The sequence below is a fragment of the Canis lupus genome, chromosome 11 (assembly GCF_003254725.2).
Source record: "Canis lupus dingo isolate Sandy chromosome 11, ASM325472v2, whole genome shotgun sequence".
Classification (NCBI taxonomy): Eukaryota; Metazoa; Chordata; class Mammalia; order Carnivora; family Canidae; genus Canis; species Canis lupus.
In genome coordinates this window covers 51553698-51572422 of record NC_064253.1, presented here as the reverse complement: position 1 = coordinate 51572422, position 18725 = coordinate 51553698, and the positions used below count along the sequence as shown (strand labels likewise).

The following is an 18725-nucleotide window of genomic DNA, read 5'->3' as shown; positions in this document are numbered from 1 at the left end:
GTCCTGTCTTCCTGGGCTTACCACGGAGGCTTGGACGGCAAGACTGGAGAGTGTGGGTCCTGCAGGCTCTCCTTGGGCTCCGGATCTCGGCGGGCACCCACTGTCTGTGCCACTAGTTGGAACATGGACTTGTCCAGGCTCAGCCAGTCGGAGGGGAGCCTAGGGGAGAGCAGCCAGGGCTCTATCTATCCGTGCCCTGGCTTAATCAGGCTCCCCAAATCCCTCCATCCACACCACGGGCTGCCTCTCACCTGTTTGTGGGCCGGGTCTCCCGCTGAGCCTTTCGGGAGCCAAAGAGATGTCCCCACTTGATGCCCCCAGGGGAAGGCTCTGAGGCTCCTTCCTCATTTTCTGCTGGGGGGGCAGTGGACCCCTCCCTCTCCCGGCTGCGCCTCAGCTCAGCCAGCACAGAATCAGGGGGGCTCCCCATCCAGAAGGGCCAGCCCCTGTCCCGGCCGAGGGTCTCCTCCGGGGCAGGGCAGGCCTCTGCCCCCTCGACGACTCCCTCTCGCGGGGGTGGTCCCCCGCCTCCGGCCCCTTTCTTTTTCTCAATGCTGCTACTGGTGCCCCCACGGGGGAACCTAGAGCCCTCAGTGGAGCCGTCGATGTAGACCTGGGAGCTCTGCATGAGCTGGTACCACCAGCCGGCCTGCCCGCCTCGGGCCCACCTGCCGCGCCCTGAGCCCCCTGCAGCCTCTGCCGCCTCTTCTGTCTCGTCTTCCTCCTCGTCCTCTCCACCTTCAGGGGCGCCCACCCCCTTCACCCGCTCCCCGTGGACCGCCCTGTCCACGTCTCCGGGCCCCTCCTGGCCCCTGGCCCGGGCCAGCTGCAGTGTTGAGTGCGCAGACAGCAGCAGGTCCTGGGACACCCGCAGCAGCTCCTTGTGCTGCCGCTGCTGCTGCCCACTTTGCAGGAGCCGGTGCTGGAACAGCAAGTCAAGGCTGAAGGGCAGCAGGGCTAGGGGCTGTAGCAGCAGCAGCAGCTCCTCGAAGAGGCCGGGGCACACGGTGTGCGCTGCACTCAGGAAGCCCCACTGGTTGGTAGTGGGTCTGGATGATATCTAGGGGAGCAGGAGAGAGGGCCTGAGCCCCACAGAGAAGCAGACCCTGGCCTGGAACGGGCCCCCCAGAGGCCGCCCCGGCAGAGCTGCTGGACACTCAGGTGTGCTCCACTGCAACGGAGGCTGCCTCATGACCTCTGCTACCCTAAGTGGTGGCCCTAAGTTCAGGGGAGAGGTGTGGGGGGTGGTTCCGGGCCACCCTGGCTTCCAGATTGCCTGAGTATCCTGCTGACTCCAAAACTCTAACATAAGTAGAAGCTGGGGGAAGACTGGGGTGGAAGCCCACACTCTGAAGACAAAAGCTTGGGTGGTTGCCCTCCCCACCTCTACCATCTCTACAGAGCTGTGCCTCCCTCTTCTAAGCCCCTGAAGTCTGGCCTATATTGAATTTGCAACAGAGAGCAGTGTTTCGGGCCTTACCTTCGTGGTTATAGAGGTGATTAAACCAGAACTCCAGGGACCGGATGCTGTAGGAAATAGGTAGAGAGAGCTGAATCTTGTGTGGAAACAGCCAGATGATAAGGTACAAAGGAGAAAGGGGCTCAGACATAGGGCTGAGACATAGGTGAACATTTTCTTTCAATGGCAGGGATGCTACCTGGTTCATTTTTTTTTTTTAGTTATTATTTTTTTTTAAGAAAATGAGTGAGAAAAATCAGAGAGGGTGGCTAAACATGAGAGACTCCTAACTCTGGGAAATGAAGAAGGGGTAGTGGAAAGGGAGGTGGGCGGGGGGATGGGGTGACTGGGTGACGGGCACTAAGTGGGGCACTTGGTGGGATGAGCACTGGGTGTTACACTATATGTTGGCAAATCGAACTCCAATAAAAAAAATACAAAAAAAAGATTTTATTTATTCATGAGAGGGAGAGAGAGAGAGAGAGAGAGAGGTAGAGACAGAGGCAGAGGGAGAAGCAGGCTCCCTGCAGGGAGCCTGACATGGGACTTGATCCCAGGACCCCAGGATCATGCCCTGAGCCAAAGGCAGATGCTCAACCACTGAGCCACCCAGATGCTCTTTAAAAAAAAAACAAAAAACAAAAAACCATTTATCTACTTATCTGACACAAAACACTGTCTTCATTAAAAATGTTTATATTTTGGGATCCCTGGGTGGCGCAGCGGTTTAGTGCCTGCCTTTGGCCCAGGGCGCAATCCTGGAGACCTGGGATCGAGTCCCGCGTGGGGCTCCCCATATGGAGCCTGCTTCTCCCTCTGCCTCTCTCTTTCTCTGTGTGTAAATGACTATCATTAAAAAAAAAAAAGTTTGTAATTTTAAAAAGATTTGATGTATTTATTTGAGAGAGGAAGAGAGAGAGAGAGCACAAGCAGGTGGAGACGCAGAGGGAGAAGCAGGCTTCCCGCTGAACAGAGAGCCTGAGGGGGGGACCCTGAGATCATGACCTGAGCCAAAGGCAGATGCTTAACTGACTGAGCCACCCAGGTGCCCCTACTGGTTCATTTCATGTAAAATAGTTCTGGAAAGTGGGGGGTGGCCCAGGTGGCTCAGTTTAGCGCTGCCTTCAGCCCAGGGCCGGATCCTGGAGACCCAGGATGGAGCCCCATGTCGGCCTTCCTGCATGGAGTCTGCTTCCCCGCCCTCCCCACCCCGGTGTGTCTCTCATGAATAGATAAATAATCTTTTTTTTTTTTTAAAGAAAGTCAGTGGGGATGTTGTGGGGAGGGGTGGTGAACATGTGTTTCACAAGCCAATGACTTCCCTCTAGAATGGAGCTGGTTTGCATAGGACCCAAGAAGTCAGGGCAGCTACTGAGTAAGAGTGTAGGGTACACATCCCGAAGGGAATGACCCAGGCCCAGACTTGAGAATGAAGAATACTATGATATGGATTTCAAGGTAGACTTATGGTGGGCAAGATTTGGAAGTCATGCTGGAATTGACTGGTTCAAGGTTTACAATATCCAGAGAACCAGATTAATTTCCAAATAAACCAGAATACAGATTTATAAAAGCAAAAGACCATGTTGCTGATCAGTGCCAGAGGGTTGTGGGTGTGGTGGGAAACCAGGGACCTGATGAGAGAGGCTGTAGCTGGATGGGGAGAAAGTGAGCCTGGGCCCTGGCCGCAGATCCTGCAGGTCTGCTTTGCCATTCTTGCTGCCCCACACACTCACTTGAGTAGGCCGAGAATGAAGGCGTTGAAACGCATGGTGTGACTGGTGAGCTCTGGGAATTGGCTGACCTTGTTGTAGAGGCCATGCAGGACCTTGGTGGACGGGCCTGAGGAAGCCAGAGTACACAGTCACATGCCCCGTCTCCTGGATCCAAATCTCAGCCTAGGGTCCTCCTCTTGCCCCCCAGCATTTACCTAGCTGTGTGGAAGCCTCAACCACACTCCACGGCATGTTCTTACGTTGCCCAATGATGACATCTAGCACAAAGGCCTTGAGCCCATCCTCCAGCACAGCCTGGACTGCGGGGCACAGGTACTTCAGAACCAGGTGGCCCACATTGGGGCTCACAGAACTGTTCCCCAGCTTTGCCTGTGGATGCAGTAGAGAAGAACAGGGAATCATCTGAGGCCTGGCCTTGGACCTGACTTTCTTAGACCTCAGCATGTTTTTCTTGTGATTCCCTTCCCGATGTACCCAATTCTGGGTTCTAGGTGCAAGAGAGCAGAAGGTGGTAGCACAGAATGGGTGAGGATCAGCAAGGTAGACCTCAGCTCTCCACAGGTTCTTGCCTACCTTCACTCCAGGATCCCGGCTTGTGCCAAAATGGGCCACGATGAGGTCCACAGCAGTGTTAACCGCCTTCACTAGCCCTGCAAGTAAGGATTCCATGATTCGTTCCTAAGTGAGTCCCTGGGCAACTCAATTGAAACTGAGCCGTTGGTGGAAGTGGAGGGGGTGGAATGTTCACTATCTCTCTCTGTCCCTGTACATGGGTCCCCATCTTACCGAGGACTAGACCCTGGCCCCTTCCTGGTTTTGCCCAGTTCTCAAGCCTTGTAATGTTTTCCCCACCAGTGGACCCATCTCAGTGACTGCTTCTTCAAGACCCTCTCACTCCAGTCCTGGATCAAGCTAACTACCCATCTTCTCTGCTCTGAGAAACCAGGCTAGTGGCTGCCAGAGAAAGTCCAGGGCCACTCAGAGCAGTGACGGACAAGGGCATTTCTCGGATATGTGACTTGCGGTACCCTCTGCTATACTCTCACATTGCCAAATCTTCACCCCTCGTCTCAAGCCCTGGGTTCTATTTCCCCCAGAGAACAGAGGCCATCGGTCATCAATTCAACTTCCTTGTCCACCCAAAAGACATAACTACATTCTGCTCAATTCTTTCCCCATCATCTCACTGAAACAGCTCTTTCCCAGTCCAGTGGTCCCTTACTTGCTCAATATCTTAGTAGATGTTACCATCATGCTTGCCCAAGCTGTTAGGCCTCTAGTACTTGGAGCATTAGAGCACACAGCCATTTATTTGTGACATGGCAGTCTCCTCACTCGACTTAGCTCCCTGGGGTAAGAGACTGATGCCTGATTCTTAAGGATTTGATAAATGATCCTCACGCACTCATGCATGCTTGTCATACATAATGCACGGACTTCTATCTCTTGCCCCAATTCCTGTGTTAATTCCTTCCTAGCACTTGGGGTCCTAAGATAGGGAAATATTCTGGAGGGCTAGATAGCAGGGCAATAAGCATAAATAGGTACTGACAACAGAATTCCTGGCCTGAGCTGGGCTTAATATTCACCTTTTTTCTGAAGCAGGTCAATGGAAATGGCCTCTGAGTTGCCATCTGGGGACAGACAAAACTCAGCTGGAGGCTTCTCAGTCAAGGAGAAGGGGTCTTGGAAGTCAGGGCAAGTCAGTGGTAATGGCTTCACTATTTGACCTGGAAAGAAGAGAAAAATCAATCTCAAGCAACTCTCCTTCTAAGAGTTGCAGTTCAGTTCTGTGCCTCATACCCTCTGAGACATGTTCCTTTGGGACTGACCCCTTCTCTAGCCCTGCCCAGCTGTAGTAGAGCCTGCCCTGGGTACACTGGGGACCGGGCCCACACACCATTCAGCCGATAGTTCAGATGGCCAGCAGCACTGAAGGAGCCAGGGAACTCAAAGATGGGGTTCCTTCGGGCCAGCCGAGCTTCCTGTGGCCGTCGGTCTAGGCTCCCTGACAATCCAGGTGGCCCTAACGGGTTCTTTCTCCTGTATTCTCGCCACTTGAGTGCTTGAGGGGATAAGTGGTTGGCTGAAAGCAAAAGAGATTAGCAGAAGAGAAGGGCAAGAATTAGCAGGAGACAGCATTTCGTATCCACCCCGTGGGCCCATATAATATACGAGGGCTGGGAGTATGTGGGTATTATCCATAGATGCTGGGGAAGGATATGCAAACATTTTAACCCTTGACCCCAGGCTGGAGTATAAGACACCAATCAAGGGGGTGGAGGGTGGAAATGCCTATGGTGGAGGGTAAAGCTCATACCGTTATTGGGCCTGGAGGCCATGCTGCCTTCACCACCTCCCCGGGCTAGACTTTCTGCTCGACTGAGGCTCGATCTCCAGGAGCCCAGAGGAGGCAAGCTTCCTGTTCCATGGAGACGGTACTCAGCCAAGGTCAGTATCTTCTGATCCTCCTTCTGTGGCTGCTGGGAGGTGGCAGGCCGGGCAACAGGAGGACAGGAGTGGCTCCATGGGGGTGGGCTTTCTGTGGCTGTGGCCTGCTCTGGAGGAGGGGAGCACGAGGTGGAAGCAGAAGAGTCGGTGCTGGGCCCAAAGGGGCCAGCACTGCGGATGGGGGAGTAGCTACCCAGGGGTGACGGCCGTGAAGTTTCTGGCTCAGGCCCAGCTTTCCTGGCACCTCTGTTGGTGGGTGCCTGTGATTCCCCAGAGGAAGCTAGGGTTGGGGCTTGAGCAGTGGAGGCAGCCAGTGAGGCAGGCTGCTGTGCACGGCTGCAGCCAGAGAGGCTGTAGAGCTGGGAAAGGCTGTGGAGGGCCCGGGCCTTGGCCAACTGCTTGGGGAAGTGGTGCTGGAACACAAAGGGCTGGATGGGCAGCGTGGTTGGCCTCTGTTCCTTGCTGTAGCGAAGGACTGGTCGGCTCTCTGCACCACCCCCTGTGGCAACAGTGATGGAGGAGAAATCAGACAGACAGACCCTGAGACCCCCACGAGAGGAAGCAAAGCAGCAGACAGACGATGCTCACTGGGGAGAGGGGAAGAGATGGGCAGGATCTGGGTTGTAGGAATAGAATGGGTTAAGGGAGATCCAAGTTTGGGAATATGACAGTGCTCCTCCCATCTAAAACTTTTTCTATTGTTTTCATGATGCTGAGCTCTCTTGTACTCTTGACTATTCACCCCTTCTTCATTTTCTTGACTTCAAGGGTGGGTCTGTCTTAAGGCTCCCTTCTCCCTTTATACTTTCTCCCCTGCATTCAAGTTCAGACATTCATATGGATGACTTCTGAACCTGCAGTGTTAGCCCCAACCTTCCACCTGATCTATGGGTCATTCTGCTTGAGGATTATGCTTTCACTTAAATTTTGCTATTTTAAGGGTGCCTGGGTGGCTCAGTATGTTAAGCATCTGATTCTTGATTTTGGCTCAGGTCATGATCTCATGGGTAGAGAAATCGAGCCCCATGTTAGGCTCTGTGCTCAGCAGGGAGTCTGCTGGAGATTCTCTCTCTCCTTCTTCCCCTGCATGTGCTCTCTCTTTCTCTCAAATAAAATCTAATAAAGAAAAAACAAAAAGATTCTTGCTTTCCCTCTGCCCCTCCCCGCCAATTTGCTATTTATTATTTTTAAAATATTTTATTTATTTATTCATAGAGAGAGAGAAAGGCAGAGTCACGGGCAGAGGGAGAAGCAGGCATAGGGAGAAGCAGATTCCATGCAAGGAGCCTGGCATGGGACTCGATCCCAGGTCTCCAGGATCACACCCCGGGCTGTAGAAGGCGCTAAACTGCTATGCCACAGGGGCTGCCCTTGTTATTTATTTTAAAGCAGTTCATTTTTCACCTTTCCTAAGATAACTTCCATTTCTGTCAATGACAGAACTACCATATCCTTTGTTTCTAAGGTCTAAAGAGTTGGAGTTAGAGCCACAGGTTTTCAGAGTAAGATACCGTTTACTTTAAGCTTTTGCTCATCATCGCCTGTCTCCACTAAAGCCAACTCATTTCATTCTTAATCAAATCTAACTGTAATCTTTATTTGCATCTGGAATCAGCATCCCGTCACCTCTATCCATCCCGTTCCCATTCTTTCATGATCCTGGCATTGGAGCCTTAGGACTGACATTTGTTCCCTCTACACAGAGCTGTGGTCCTCAGGATTGGTCCTCTCCTGTTCTTTCGGCCAGTCTTCAGGTCAGCGTCTCTCAAGACATGGGGCTTAGAACTAAACACAAAACTCCAAGATACTGCACAGCTGGGTTGCCTGCAGGTAGGAGTTGGGTTTCTAACAAAACACTGCGCACACTGAAAACATCTGAATGACACAAGGTGGCGCTATAAGCATCTACGGAGCCAGAATCCCTGGGCGTGGCTCGCTACCACAACTCTGGCTCAACACATCGGTGAGACAGAATTAATATCCTTACCTGACAGATGAGGTATTGGAAATTTAGAGAGATAATGTCGTTTGCCCAAAGGCACACAGATAGATGGTGGCAGAGCTAGGCTTCTGAGTCAGAGTCTGACTTAGGGCCTAATAATGTTCTATCACTTTGCACTACATAGGAAATGGTATCCCTCATCTTTTCCCATTTATTTACTCCAGTGAGGTTTTTTTCTTTTTTCTTTTTTTTTCCAGTGAGTCTTAAGAGGATGGTGATCACAACCCCGTTAGGGAGGGGCTTCACAGTCTTCCCAGGGCGCATGTTCAAACTATATCCTCCTGTGATCCCCAATCTGTGCTTAGAGAGCAACCTTTGTCATTCTCCCTTGCTTACTAGCTCCTTCAGCCACACTTCCTTCTGTCCTTGAACAAGCCAAGTTCATTAACATTCAAGGGTCTTTTGCACCTGCCATTCTGCCAGAAATCATCTCATTATTCAGGCATCAACTCAAACATCACCTCCTCAGTGGTGCCCAACCGAGTCCTCTCACAAGTCACACTTTGTCTCACTATCCTGTTTATTTTCTTTTTAGCATTTTGTCACTGTTAGAAATGATCTTGTTTATGATCTATTATTCCTCATAAGGGCTCCAAAAAAGCAGAGTTTTTGAATTGTTCACTGATATATCCCCAGTGCCTAGAATAGAGGCCAGTACATAGTAGGTACTGAATAAATATTTGTTAAATGAATGAATCCTCACTGTCACCCTTGGTTCAGCCTCATCTCACTGCATCCAAATTTTCTTACATAAATCAGATTGCTTCCTAAAATACCAGTTTTATCCCCTGTGGCCCTATTGCCCACAGAATAAAGTCTAATCTTCGCAAATGGGTATCCACACCTACCACCAATTAGGCTGCTCTTCCCTCAAACTTCCACACCTGCCATTCTCATTGACACCATTCTTCCCACCCCATTCCCATCTTTAAGCACACAGCTTTTCCTGCTGGGAATGCCTCCTTCCCTTCCTTTCCATTTTTTAAAATATCAAATTTCAAGGCTAAACTGACCCTGGCTATCAGATTAGGCCTTCCCAGCCATAGCTTTATTATACCCCTGGTATAAAGTATCTTTGAATTGGACTGTTTATTTCTACTCTTTAGAAAATCCTCCCCAGGGCAGCCCAGGTGGCTCAGTGGTTTAACACTGCCTTCAGCCCCGGGGTGTGATCCTGGAGACCCGGGATTGAGTCCCACATCAGGCTCCCTGCATGGAGCCTGCTTCTCCCTCTGCCTGTGTCTGTGCCTCTCTCTCTCTGTGTGTCTCATGAATAAATAAACAGAATCTTTAAAAATAAAAAAATAAAAAATCCTCCCTCAGTCCCCAGGATAAGGTTTGAGGCAGAGGAACGAGATCAGAGAGGAAGGAGGGACCTCATCTGGGGAGTGGGTCTCAGTTTTGTCCCCAGGGAATACAGAGACTAAGGTTTCTCACTTTTCTATGTGACAGCACTTGAGAAAATTGGAGTCAGAGACCACAGTCACCCAAGTCTGCTGTTTTGTAGGTGACACAGCTCCAGTCTCTCAGTCCCTTCTTCAAATGGAGAGCCCAGAACTTGCAGGTGAGCACTAACTGAATGGTCAAGGACTATCAGCTTCTCCCTTCTGGAGTCTATCAATGAATATATCATTTTAACTATTTGGAAGCCCTTCCAAACTGCTGCCTCATTCTGAGTGTGCAATCAATTAAATATTCCAGATCAATTCAAGTACAGCTTACCTATCAAACTTCACAGGGGTCCCTGCTTTTGTTTTTTTTCCAGGTTTGGTAAGATCTTTTTGAATCTTGACTCTGCTGCTCAGGATCTCAAAGAGATCTCAGCTTCTTTTGTCATTCATGAATTCATTGAATTATCACTCATTCTTTAATTTTATTTTTTTATTTTAATTTCTTAAAAAAGATTTTATTTATTTATTCAAGAGAGAGAGAGAGAGGCAGAGACACAGGCAGAGGGAGAAACAGGCCCCATGCAGGGAGCCCGATGTGGGACTCGATCCCAGGACTCTGGGATCACGCCCTGAGCCAAAGGCAGATGCTCAACGGCTGAGCAACCCAGGCTTCCCTCATTCTTTCATTTTAAAAAAACATATAGAAAAGAGAGAAGAGCCCTGTGGGAGGTCACTGAAGACTTATGGAACAGAATAGCGTCTCTATATGAAAAGTCTTACCCAATAAAACAACACTTTTAATACCTCTTCCATCTCTGACCAGGACTGTTCTTGCCCGCAAAATGCCTGCTACAGCATCGCCTGTGTCTAGAAACCCCCGCCAGACGGTGAAGTCTAAGAAGGGAGTGGGTTCCAAAGGACTCTGGCCAATCTGCTGTTTCTGATCCCCTTTATCCCCTTTCATCTGCCACCCTGAGGGCAGCTCCTCTGTGTCTGAGTCTCCCTAATAGCAGAGGTAACACCGTTTATGGTTTTGAGAGGCCAATGGACCCAACCAGAGGCTACAGCACAGCACATTTCCCTCTATCTCCCCTTCCCTCACTTTATCTCTCCTTCCAAACCCTCTGAGATTTGGCTTCCACCCTCACTACTCCCAAATGTTACTCTCAGGATTCTTCAGCCTCATTAATGCCAATGATTTCTCTTCAAAACTTTGTTGAACCCAAACTCTTGTTTGAAACTTCCTCTTCCTCCACTGCGTGGGCCTTCATTCTCTCCTAGTTTCCCTTTTCTTTTCCTAATTCTTCTCAGAACCTTTAGGTGTTGTTCTGCTCACCCTTCAATTACTGTATCCTCAGGGCTCTCTGCCCTGGTTCCCTTCACAACTCTATACGTTCTCCCCCGGTGCTCCCATCCACTCAAAGCTTCAACTACATCTGTTATTCTGATGACTCTGATCATGGTGATCTCTGGACCCCCGGGACATCCTTTCCAATCCACCTTTCAGTGGAGTGATCTTTCTAAACAACCAGTGAGTGACCTTTCTAAAATGCAAATGAAAACATGCCATAAACTGTTAAAAACAAATTTCACTTCCCTGAATAAAATAGTTCTATCCATACCACACCATGGCTAAACCAAATTATCTGCAGTTTCTGAAAAGCATCAGGTTATTCTGTACTTTGGTGGTTTTGTATAGACTTTTTCTTACAAGTCTCTACAAAGCCTATTCCTCATCATCTTTCTAGGCTGGTTTTAAATCTAAATTATGTTAGCAGTCCTTCTACATTTTAGTCTGTTTAGAGATCCTTCTCACAGACCAGTATTGTATACTGTCATCTCTGGTTTTTGTTTTTAAGTAACCTCCAACTCAGGGCTTGAACTCACGATCCTGAGATTGAGACCGGAGTTGAGATCAAGAGCTGGGGGCTTAACCAACTGAGTCACCAGGGCACCCTAGTCATCTCTGTTTTAATTATGCTTCCTTTTCTGTTTTCATCCTTAGAATTCCTTGAGGGCAGAGACTGTCCCTCGTATCTATTGCCAGCATTTCACCTAGAGTGTTTATAAAATTACTTAAATGTAATAAAATAAATAGGGAAAGGGCAGGCCCAGGCAGCTTAATGGTCAAGTGTCTGGTTTCAGGCTCTTTAAAGAGCGGCAACAATCACTGATCAAAGAATGAACTTCACTGACAACCACTGTGGGTTGCCTATGGGACATATTCCTTAAGCGCTGCAAATACCTAAATGTCCCAGACTAAACTTGGGCCTTATCCCTTTTCTAGGAAACCTACTTTACGTTAGTGTTTGCGGTCCCTATCCATGTACCATCATCTTTCCAGTCATCCAGACTTAAAACCACAATCTTCTGTGCACTTCCTTTCCAATATGTCATTCTCTAAGTCCCGAAAATTTCAGTGTACATTTTATCCTCTATTTTTTTTTATCCACCCCCCACCCCCAACTGTAGGACATGACCTGGACTGGAAAGATGATTGATCTAGACTGAGGAAACTTCAGTGGTTATGGATGGGGTGTTGCCAGGGCCCCAATCACTGAGGAGGCCATGCATATATCCTGGTATTCTCCAGCCTCTAGGTTCCTTACCGTCAGCTCTAGCTCTTGTATCCTTCTGGGTATGGCTGTTGGCTGGGCTCCCTGGGAGAGCAGGCCCTGGATCCATCAGCTGGGCCAGGGGGCCTTGCCCAGCAGCTCTGAGGCTAGCAGGTGGCACCTCACTGGACTGGGGGCCCTGACAGACCTGGGTAGACCAGGACTCTGGGCCAACTAGGTCCATGCCCGGCCCCAAAGGCATGGGTGGTAGGCTGTGGCTACAGCGAGTGCCCTCATCCAGTGGGCCTACCCTATCTTGTTGGGCTTCTTGGATGGGTGAGAACTCCTGGGAGGAGTCCCCAATGCTCACTCGAAGTGGCGGGGAGCCGGAGCCTGCAACTTTCTTCCGGCCCTTGGCGAGCTCAGCAAAGGAGGTGACCCGCCGAGGCGGGGAGCCAGTCCCAGCGAGGGCTGCAGGACCCTCACTCAGGCGCACCGGGCAACTCAACATGCGTTCCAGTGAGCCCAGGCGGACAGGAGGGCTGCGCGCGAGGCTGCGATCACAGCTTCGAGAGCGCTGGCGTCCAGTGCTAAGGTTGGGGGGTGAAGTGTTAGTGTACACTTGCCCCTCAATCACAGTGGGGCCCACAGGAGTTGCTGCTTCCACTGAGGAACCCACTGCTCCTTGTTCCTCTGGCTGGACTTCTGGCCTCTGGAATAGGTAATACTCAGAGGGCTGGCTGGGGCCAGGGTCTGGGCCTGGGCCAGGTGCAGGGCTGATCTTGGTGTGTTCCTCAGAGCAGCTGGTAATGGAAGAGCCAGCTGGGCTTGGGGATGACTGAGAGGACAGGTCACAGGTGACAAGTTTATAGTAATTCTGTGTGGCCACAACAAGACGGGCCTGGCTCTGGAAGCAGGCTGTGAGGTCAGCCACAGCTGGGCAGGGCTCACAGTGTGGGCGGTAGGAGTTGCAGTTGGCATCTAGCTCAGGAGATGAGGCATGAGGACAGCCATAGCTCCCTTCCCTTCCTCCGCTGTCAGGGTGGTGGGACTCACAAGACATCTTAGACTCGGCTGGAGAGGGCTGCAGGTCCAGATAGAAGGCGCCCGGGTCTGAGTGGCTGCAGAAGGAAGAGTTGCTGCAAGACTGTGGGGCGGAGTTGAGATTGGCACGGGAGTTGCCATGCATCTTGTTGTAGAGGGTGCTGAACGTGACTAGCACACCATCTGAGCTGTTGCAGGAGGAGTCACTCACATAGCCCATGGACTGGTCAGCTGCCTCGGACTGACTAGATGTGCTACTGCAGCGGCAGTGCTGAGGTCCTGAGCCTGAGCATCCTGGGTTCCTTGGCGACTCATCTGAACTGAGCTTCCATTCCTGATCAAAGGAAAAGCCAGAGGTATCACTGGCTCCACCCCCACTGCCACTCCCACCAGGTCCCCCACACTCATCCAGCTCCATGGTCTCTGCTTCTAGGTCTGGCCGGCAGCAGTGGCTAGTGCTGCAGTGCTGGGGATCCACAGTGGCCACTGGCTCCTGTTCCTGCCCCTCCACTACTCCAGCCCGACTACGTGTTGCCCCCCATGGCCTGCCCACTCTAGGGCCAGGTGGTGGCAGCTGGAAAGGGGATAGATGGAAGGTGGGCTGACCAGCCCCATGCAAGTGGAAGGACTGCTGGGTGGCGCTATCAACAATGCTGTCATCATATAGGTTGCCGAGTCCTGGCTCAGCCACACTCTCTTGCAGCAGGAAAGGGTTGTGTCGTTTAGGGGCTCCAGGGCCTCTTCCATCCCGAACTCTACTCTTCGTGCTGTCTGCAGGCCGTGTGGATCCCCCAGGAGCAGAGTGCAGACTGTTGAAGAGCAGCGAGTCAGCTTGTCCTAGGTCTTGATCAGGCTGGGTGATGCCCAGGTCAGGAGGGCAGAAAGGATTGGGTCTTGTGCTCCCACTACCTCCACTTGCCCCTCCACAGCACTGCCTATCTGGGACTTGACAGTGCACCAGGGGGATGTGGTGGACGATGAGGGTCTCTCCAGTCAGCTTTGGGGGACTATCCATTCTGGAAATTTCGAACAAGGGCATCAACAGCACCAGACACTGCCCCCGGAGCCCAGTGGGGCAGAACACATTTCATCAGGAGAGCTTGGCACCTGGAGAGAGAGGGAAAGAAAGGGAACCTAATGTCACCTCCCTGGAAGTCAGGGACATGCCCTTTCCCATAGCATGTTCAGATGGAGAGCCCAAGAGGAAAAAGACTCAGAGTCAAAATGGAGCTTGATAACAACACAGCCTGATGGGGCAGGGCTACCCCACCATACTTTCTGTACTGCACAGGTCCGGCTCTTGAGTATCCCCTTCATTTGGCCATGCATTCACTTGTGACAAAAGGCAAACCCCTTTTTAATGCCACCTACATTGGCGATCTCAAGGACAGCACTTTTTCCTTTTCTTTCAAAGACATGTTCTTAGCAGTGAACAATGACTAGTCCCAAGTACAAAAGAGTATGACTAGTACATAACTTAGAAAAATAATCTAGGATGACTGAAATGGTGCTTGGCGCTGAGGGGGATAGAGAGATGCCTTAGACACAGCTACAGCTTGCAGGCTCTCAGATAAGGGGAAAATCATGAATACCATATCATGGACTCATAGCAATATGCTATAATTTTGCAAGAAAACTATTTTATTTTATTTTATTTTATTTTTTTGCAAGAAAACTATTTTAAAATATTCTGTATCATTTGCCCCTACGTCACCTCATTTTCTTTTCCTCTGAGCCCCAGAATTCCTGTCTCTCTCTGATGGCTATGGGGTAACGATGCTCACTCTCCCTACTACTGTCCTGAAGCTTTTATCTATTTTTTCTTTTTTCAAGATTCTATTTTTAAGTAATCTCTACACCCAACATGGGGCTGGAACTCACAACCCTGAGATCAGGAGTCACATGCTCCAGTGACTGAGCCAGCCAGGCACCCCTGTCCCAGAGCTTCTTGAACACAGAGACTGAGTTGGGCATTAGAGTGACGACAAGTGTGGCTGATGCCAACTTCTTCCTTCTAAGAGGGCCTAGGTGTCAATTTCTAACTCTTTTGTATCACTCAGGCACACAGAAGGTCTAGAAAACATGATAGGCATAATATATTCTTGTCCAGCTCAGGATACAGATCTTCTGAAGTGCCCAAATTCTGTCCAGTTTCAGCCCAGAACTTTCACTACAGGGGTCCCCTAGAAAGTCTTTCTTCTCAGTTTTTCCTCTGATAGGCTAAGGTAAAGTTCTCTCCTATTCAAGGTCTCCTGGCCCCAAGGACACAGAGCCCATTCTGAGCTTCTCCGGTGTGCTGGTCAGATTATGGCAGAATGGCTCCCTCAAATTCTAGTCTCCTGTGCTACCAAGTTCAAGTCCTAATAGTTCTTACTTGCTCAGACTCCTCATATCTAATTTCTGCTAATTCATTCATTTCTCTTCCTTCCCTTTTTATTCCTGTTGTTTTCTTCTACCCACTGTGAATCTAAATTCCCCACTGCCTAAGTTCTCTGTCATTTAGTTGAATGCTTAATACAACCAATTTTTAAAAATTTAACTCATTTAGATTATAGGATCACAGCTCTTTGTGTAGAGTACAGAAAAGATCTAGGCAAGTCACACATGCCCAAGGATATGAACAGGCAATATATAAATGAAAACATCCAAGTGGCTAATAAATCTTTGCAGTGAGGAATACAGTTTAAAGTTTTTTTTTTATAAATTAAATTACATCAAAATGAAAAAGCAGGTATTTATCCTCTTTTTTCCTCCTTTCCTTTCTGAGAGGAAGACTTCTTTGTTGGACTTCAAACCCTTTGTGAGTTGATGGGGGTAATGAGTTAATATGGAGAAAGGAGGAAGTCAGAGAGGTAAACTGAGCTTCAAGGTTCAAGTTATAGAAGAAAACATGGGAATAAATATTTGTTATCTTGGGATTGGGTGATGGTTTCTTAGATATGACACCAAAAGCACAAGGGACAAGTAAGAAAATAGACAAGGTACACTTCAGAAAAATTAAAATCGTTTGTGCCTCAAAGGATACCATCAAGAAAAGACAACTCACAAAATGGGAGAAAATATCTGTAGAGACTTCTAATCAAAATATATGAAGAACTGTTACAACTCAACAATAAAAAGACATAAAACCCAACTGAAAACTGAGCAAAGAACCTGAATAGACATTTCTCCAGAGAAAACTTACAAATGGTTTACATTTTGAAATAAAATTTGATTCATAAAAAAAGAAAACTTACAAATGGCCAATAAACACATGAAATGATGCTCAACATCACTAGTCATTGGAGAAATGAAAACCACATTGAGATACCACTTTACCCCCATTACGATGTCTTAAGATAAAAGACAATTACAAATGTTGATGAGGATGTGGACAAATTGAATCCTCAAACCTTCCTAGAGGCATTATAAAATGGTACAGCCACTTTGGAAAAACAGTCTGACAGTTCCTTAAAATGTTAAACAGAGTTACCATATAACCCAGCAATTCTACTTCTAGGTATATCCCCAAGAGAAATGAAAACACATGTTCACACAAAAGCTTATATATGAATATTCACAGTAGCATTGTTCACAGTAGCCAAGAAAGTTGGAACAAGCTATTGTCCATTAACAGATGAACGGATAAACATAATGTGACATAAGGGCACCTGGATGGCTCAGTTGGTAGAACGTATGACTCTTGATCTCAGGGTTGTGAGTTCAAGCCCCATACTGGATGTAAAGCTTACTTATTTTTTAAATTTGGTTTTCCTTTTTTCTTTTCTTTTTAAAAAAATCTATTTTATTATTTTAAAAAATATTTTATTTATTCATGAGAGACACACAGAGACAGGCAGAGACATAAGCAGAGGGAGAAGCACGCTCCCTGTGGGGAGCCTGATGTGGGACTTGATTCCAGGACCCCGGGATCATACCCTGAGACAAAGGCAGATGCTCAACCACTGAGCCACCCAGGTGCCCCTAAAGATTCTATTTTATTTCTTTAAATTTTATTTATTTATTTATTTATTTATTTATTTATTTATTTATTTATTTATTTTAGATTTTATTTATTTATTATGAGAGAGACAGAGAGAGGCAGAGACACAGGCAGAGAGAGAAGCAGGCTCCATGCAGGGAACCTGACATGGGACTTGATCCCGGGTCTCCAGGATCACGCCCTGGGCTGAAGGCGTCGCTAAACTGCTGAGCCACCCAGGCTGCCCAAATTTTTATTTATTTTTTAAAAAAAGATTTTATTTATTTATTCATGAGAGACAGAGAGAGAGAGAGAGCGTCAGAGACACAGCAGAGGGAGAAGCAGGCTCCATGCAGGGACCGAAGTGGGACTCAATCCTGGAAGTCCAGGATCACGCCTTGAGCTGAAGGTAGACACTTAACCACTGAGCCACCCAGGCGTCCCTAAAGATTTAAAGTAATCTCTTCACCCAGTGCAGGGCTCAAGAGTTACATGCTCTATAAACTGAGCAAATGTATAGATAGATAGATAGATAGATAGATAGATAGATAGATAGATATGTATAGATAGATAAAGCTTTAACAAAAAAACTGATGATAAAAAAATGTGATATATACATGCAATGGAATATTATTTAGCAATAAAAGGAATCAAGTAGTGATCCATGCTACAACATGAATGAACCTCAAAAAGCTAAGTGAAAGAAGCCAGGCATAAAAGGCTTCTTTGTATAATGTATGATTCCATTTATGTGAAATGTCCAGAATAGGCAAATCCACAGAAAAAGAAAATAGATTAGTGGTTACCAGGAACTGGGGGACTAGGGAATGGGCAGTGACTTCTAATGATGGAGGTTCTTTCTGAGGTGATGAAAATATTCTGAAATCAGACAGTGGTGTTAATTATGAAAGTCTATGAGTAAAATCAAAACTACACATTTTTATGGTATGTGAATTATATTTGAGCAAAGCTGTTATCTAAAACCTTTTCTTTTAAATAGAAAAAAGGATTAGGATTTATGAGAAGAGGAAAAGAGAGGTGAGGAAGAGAATGGGTGTTGAACAGTGGAGGAATTTGGCATTTGCAGAGACAAGCTGAGAAAGAGAAAAGAGGGAAAGCTGCCTTAAAGTATGGGATTTTGTTGAGAGAAATAAAGAGGATTTTTAGGAAATTTAGCTATGAGGTACATGAAATAATTTCCCCTTCACTCCTCCCCATCTCTTCTCTTCCTTCACCAAGAAAACTTGGGTTCAAATATGTATGCCACAAGGATAACAGAAAGTTGGAAACAACTTAAAATTCCAATAATAACAATAAAAAAAGTGCAGAGCAGAAGATCATTAAAATAATGTTTAATATGATTACTAACTTGGGAAAACGTTCACAAAAATATTAAGTGAAACTGCAGATTACAAGCAGCATGTAGAGTACGACACCATTTTTGTAAATAAATATATGTCTATTTTTGTCTTAGTTCAGGCTGCTTTCACAAAATATCTCAGATGCTTATAAACAGCAGAGATTTATTTCTCATGATTCTGGAGGCTGCGAAGTCCAAGATCAAGGTACAGAATGACTGTATTCTGTCCTCTTCCTGGTTCACAGCTGGCACTTCCTAGCTGTGTCCTCACATTGTATAAGGGACAAGGGATCTCTCTGGAGCCTGTTTTTAAAGAGCACTAATCCCATTCATGAGGGCTTTGCCCTCATGAGCTAATCACCTCCCAAGGCCCTACCTCGTCTTACCACTAACTTTGGGGGTTTGGATTCAACATATAAATTTTGAGAGACACAAATATTCAGACCATAGCAATATGCATAAAAGAAAATTTGAAGGCATATACAACAAAATGTTAATAGTGCTTATCTCTGTTGAGTGATTTTGAATTACTTTTAATTTTACTTTCTGTTTCATCTGTATTTCCTTTTTTTTTTTTTTTAAAGATTTTATTTATTTATTCATGAGAGACAGAGAGAGGCAGAGACATAGGCAGAGGGAGAAGCAGGCTCCCCACAGGGGAGCGAGACTCGATCCCAGGACCTGGGATCACACCTTGAGCCAAAGGCAGATGCTCAACCGCTGAGCTACCCAGGTGTCCCTGTATTTCCTTTTAACTTAAATTCAA

The 18725-nt window shown here is 47.7% G+C and overlaps 1 protein-coding gene across 1 annotated transcript in view; it reads right to left on the bottom strand.

The window, feature by feature from the left end:
• Positions 1–18725, bottom strand: part of RUSC2 (RUN and SH3 domain containing 2) — a 70327-nt gene that overhangs the window by 760 nt on the left and 50842 nt on the right. The window contains 11 exon segments of the mRNA XM_035697175.2: positions 22–159; positions 252–1033; positions 1035–1060; positions 1481–1527; positions 3196–3301; positions 3390–3564; positions 3769–3845; positions 4785–4925; positions 5096–5281; positions 5516–6145; positions 11649–13745. Of these exon segments, the coding sequence (XP_035553068.2) occupies positions 22–159; positions 252–1033; positions 1035–1060; positions 1481–1527; positions 3196–3301; positions 3390–3564; positions 3769–3845; positions 4785–4925; positions 5096–5281; positions 5516–6145; positions 11649–13677 (4337 nt within the window). The 5' untranslated portion in view covers positions 13678–13745.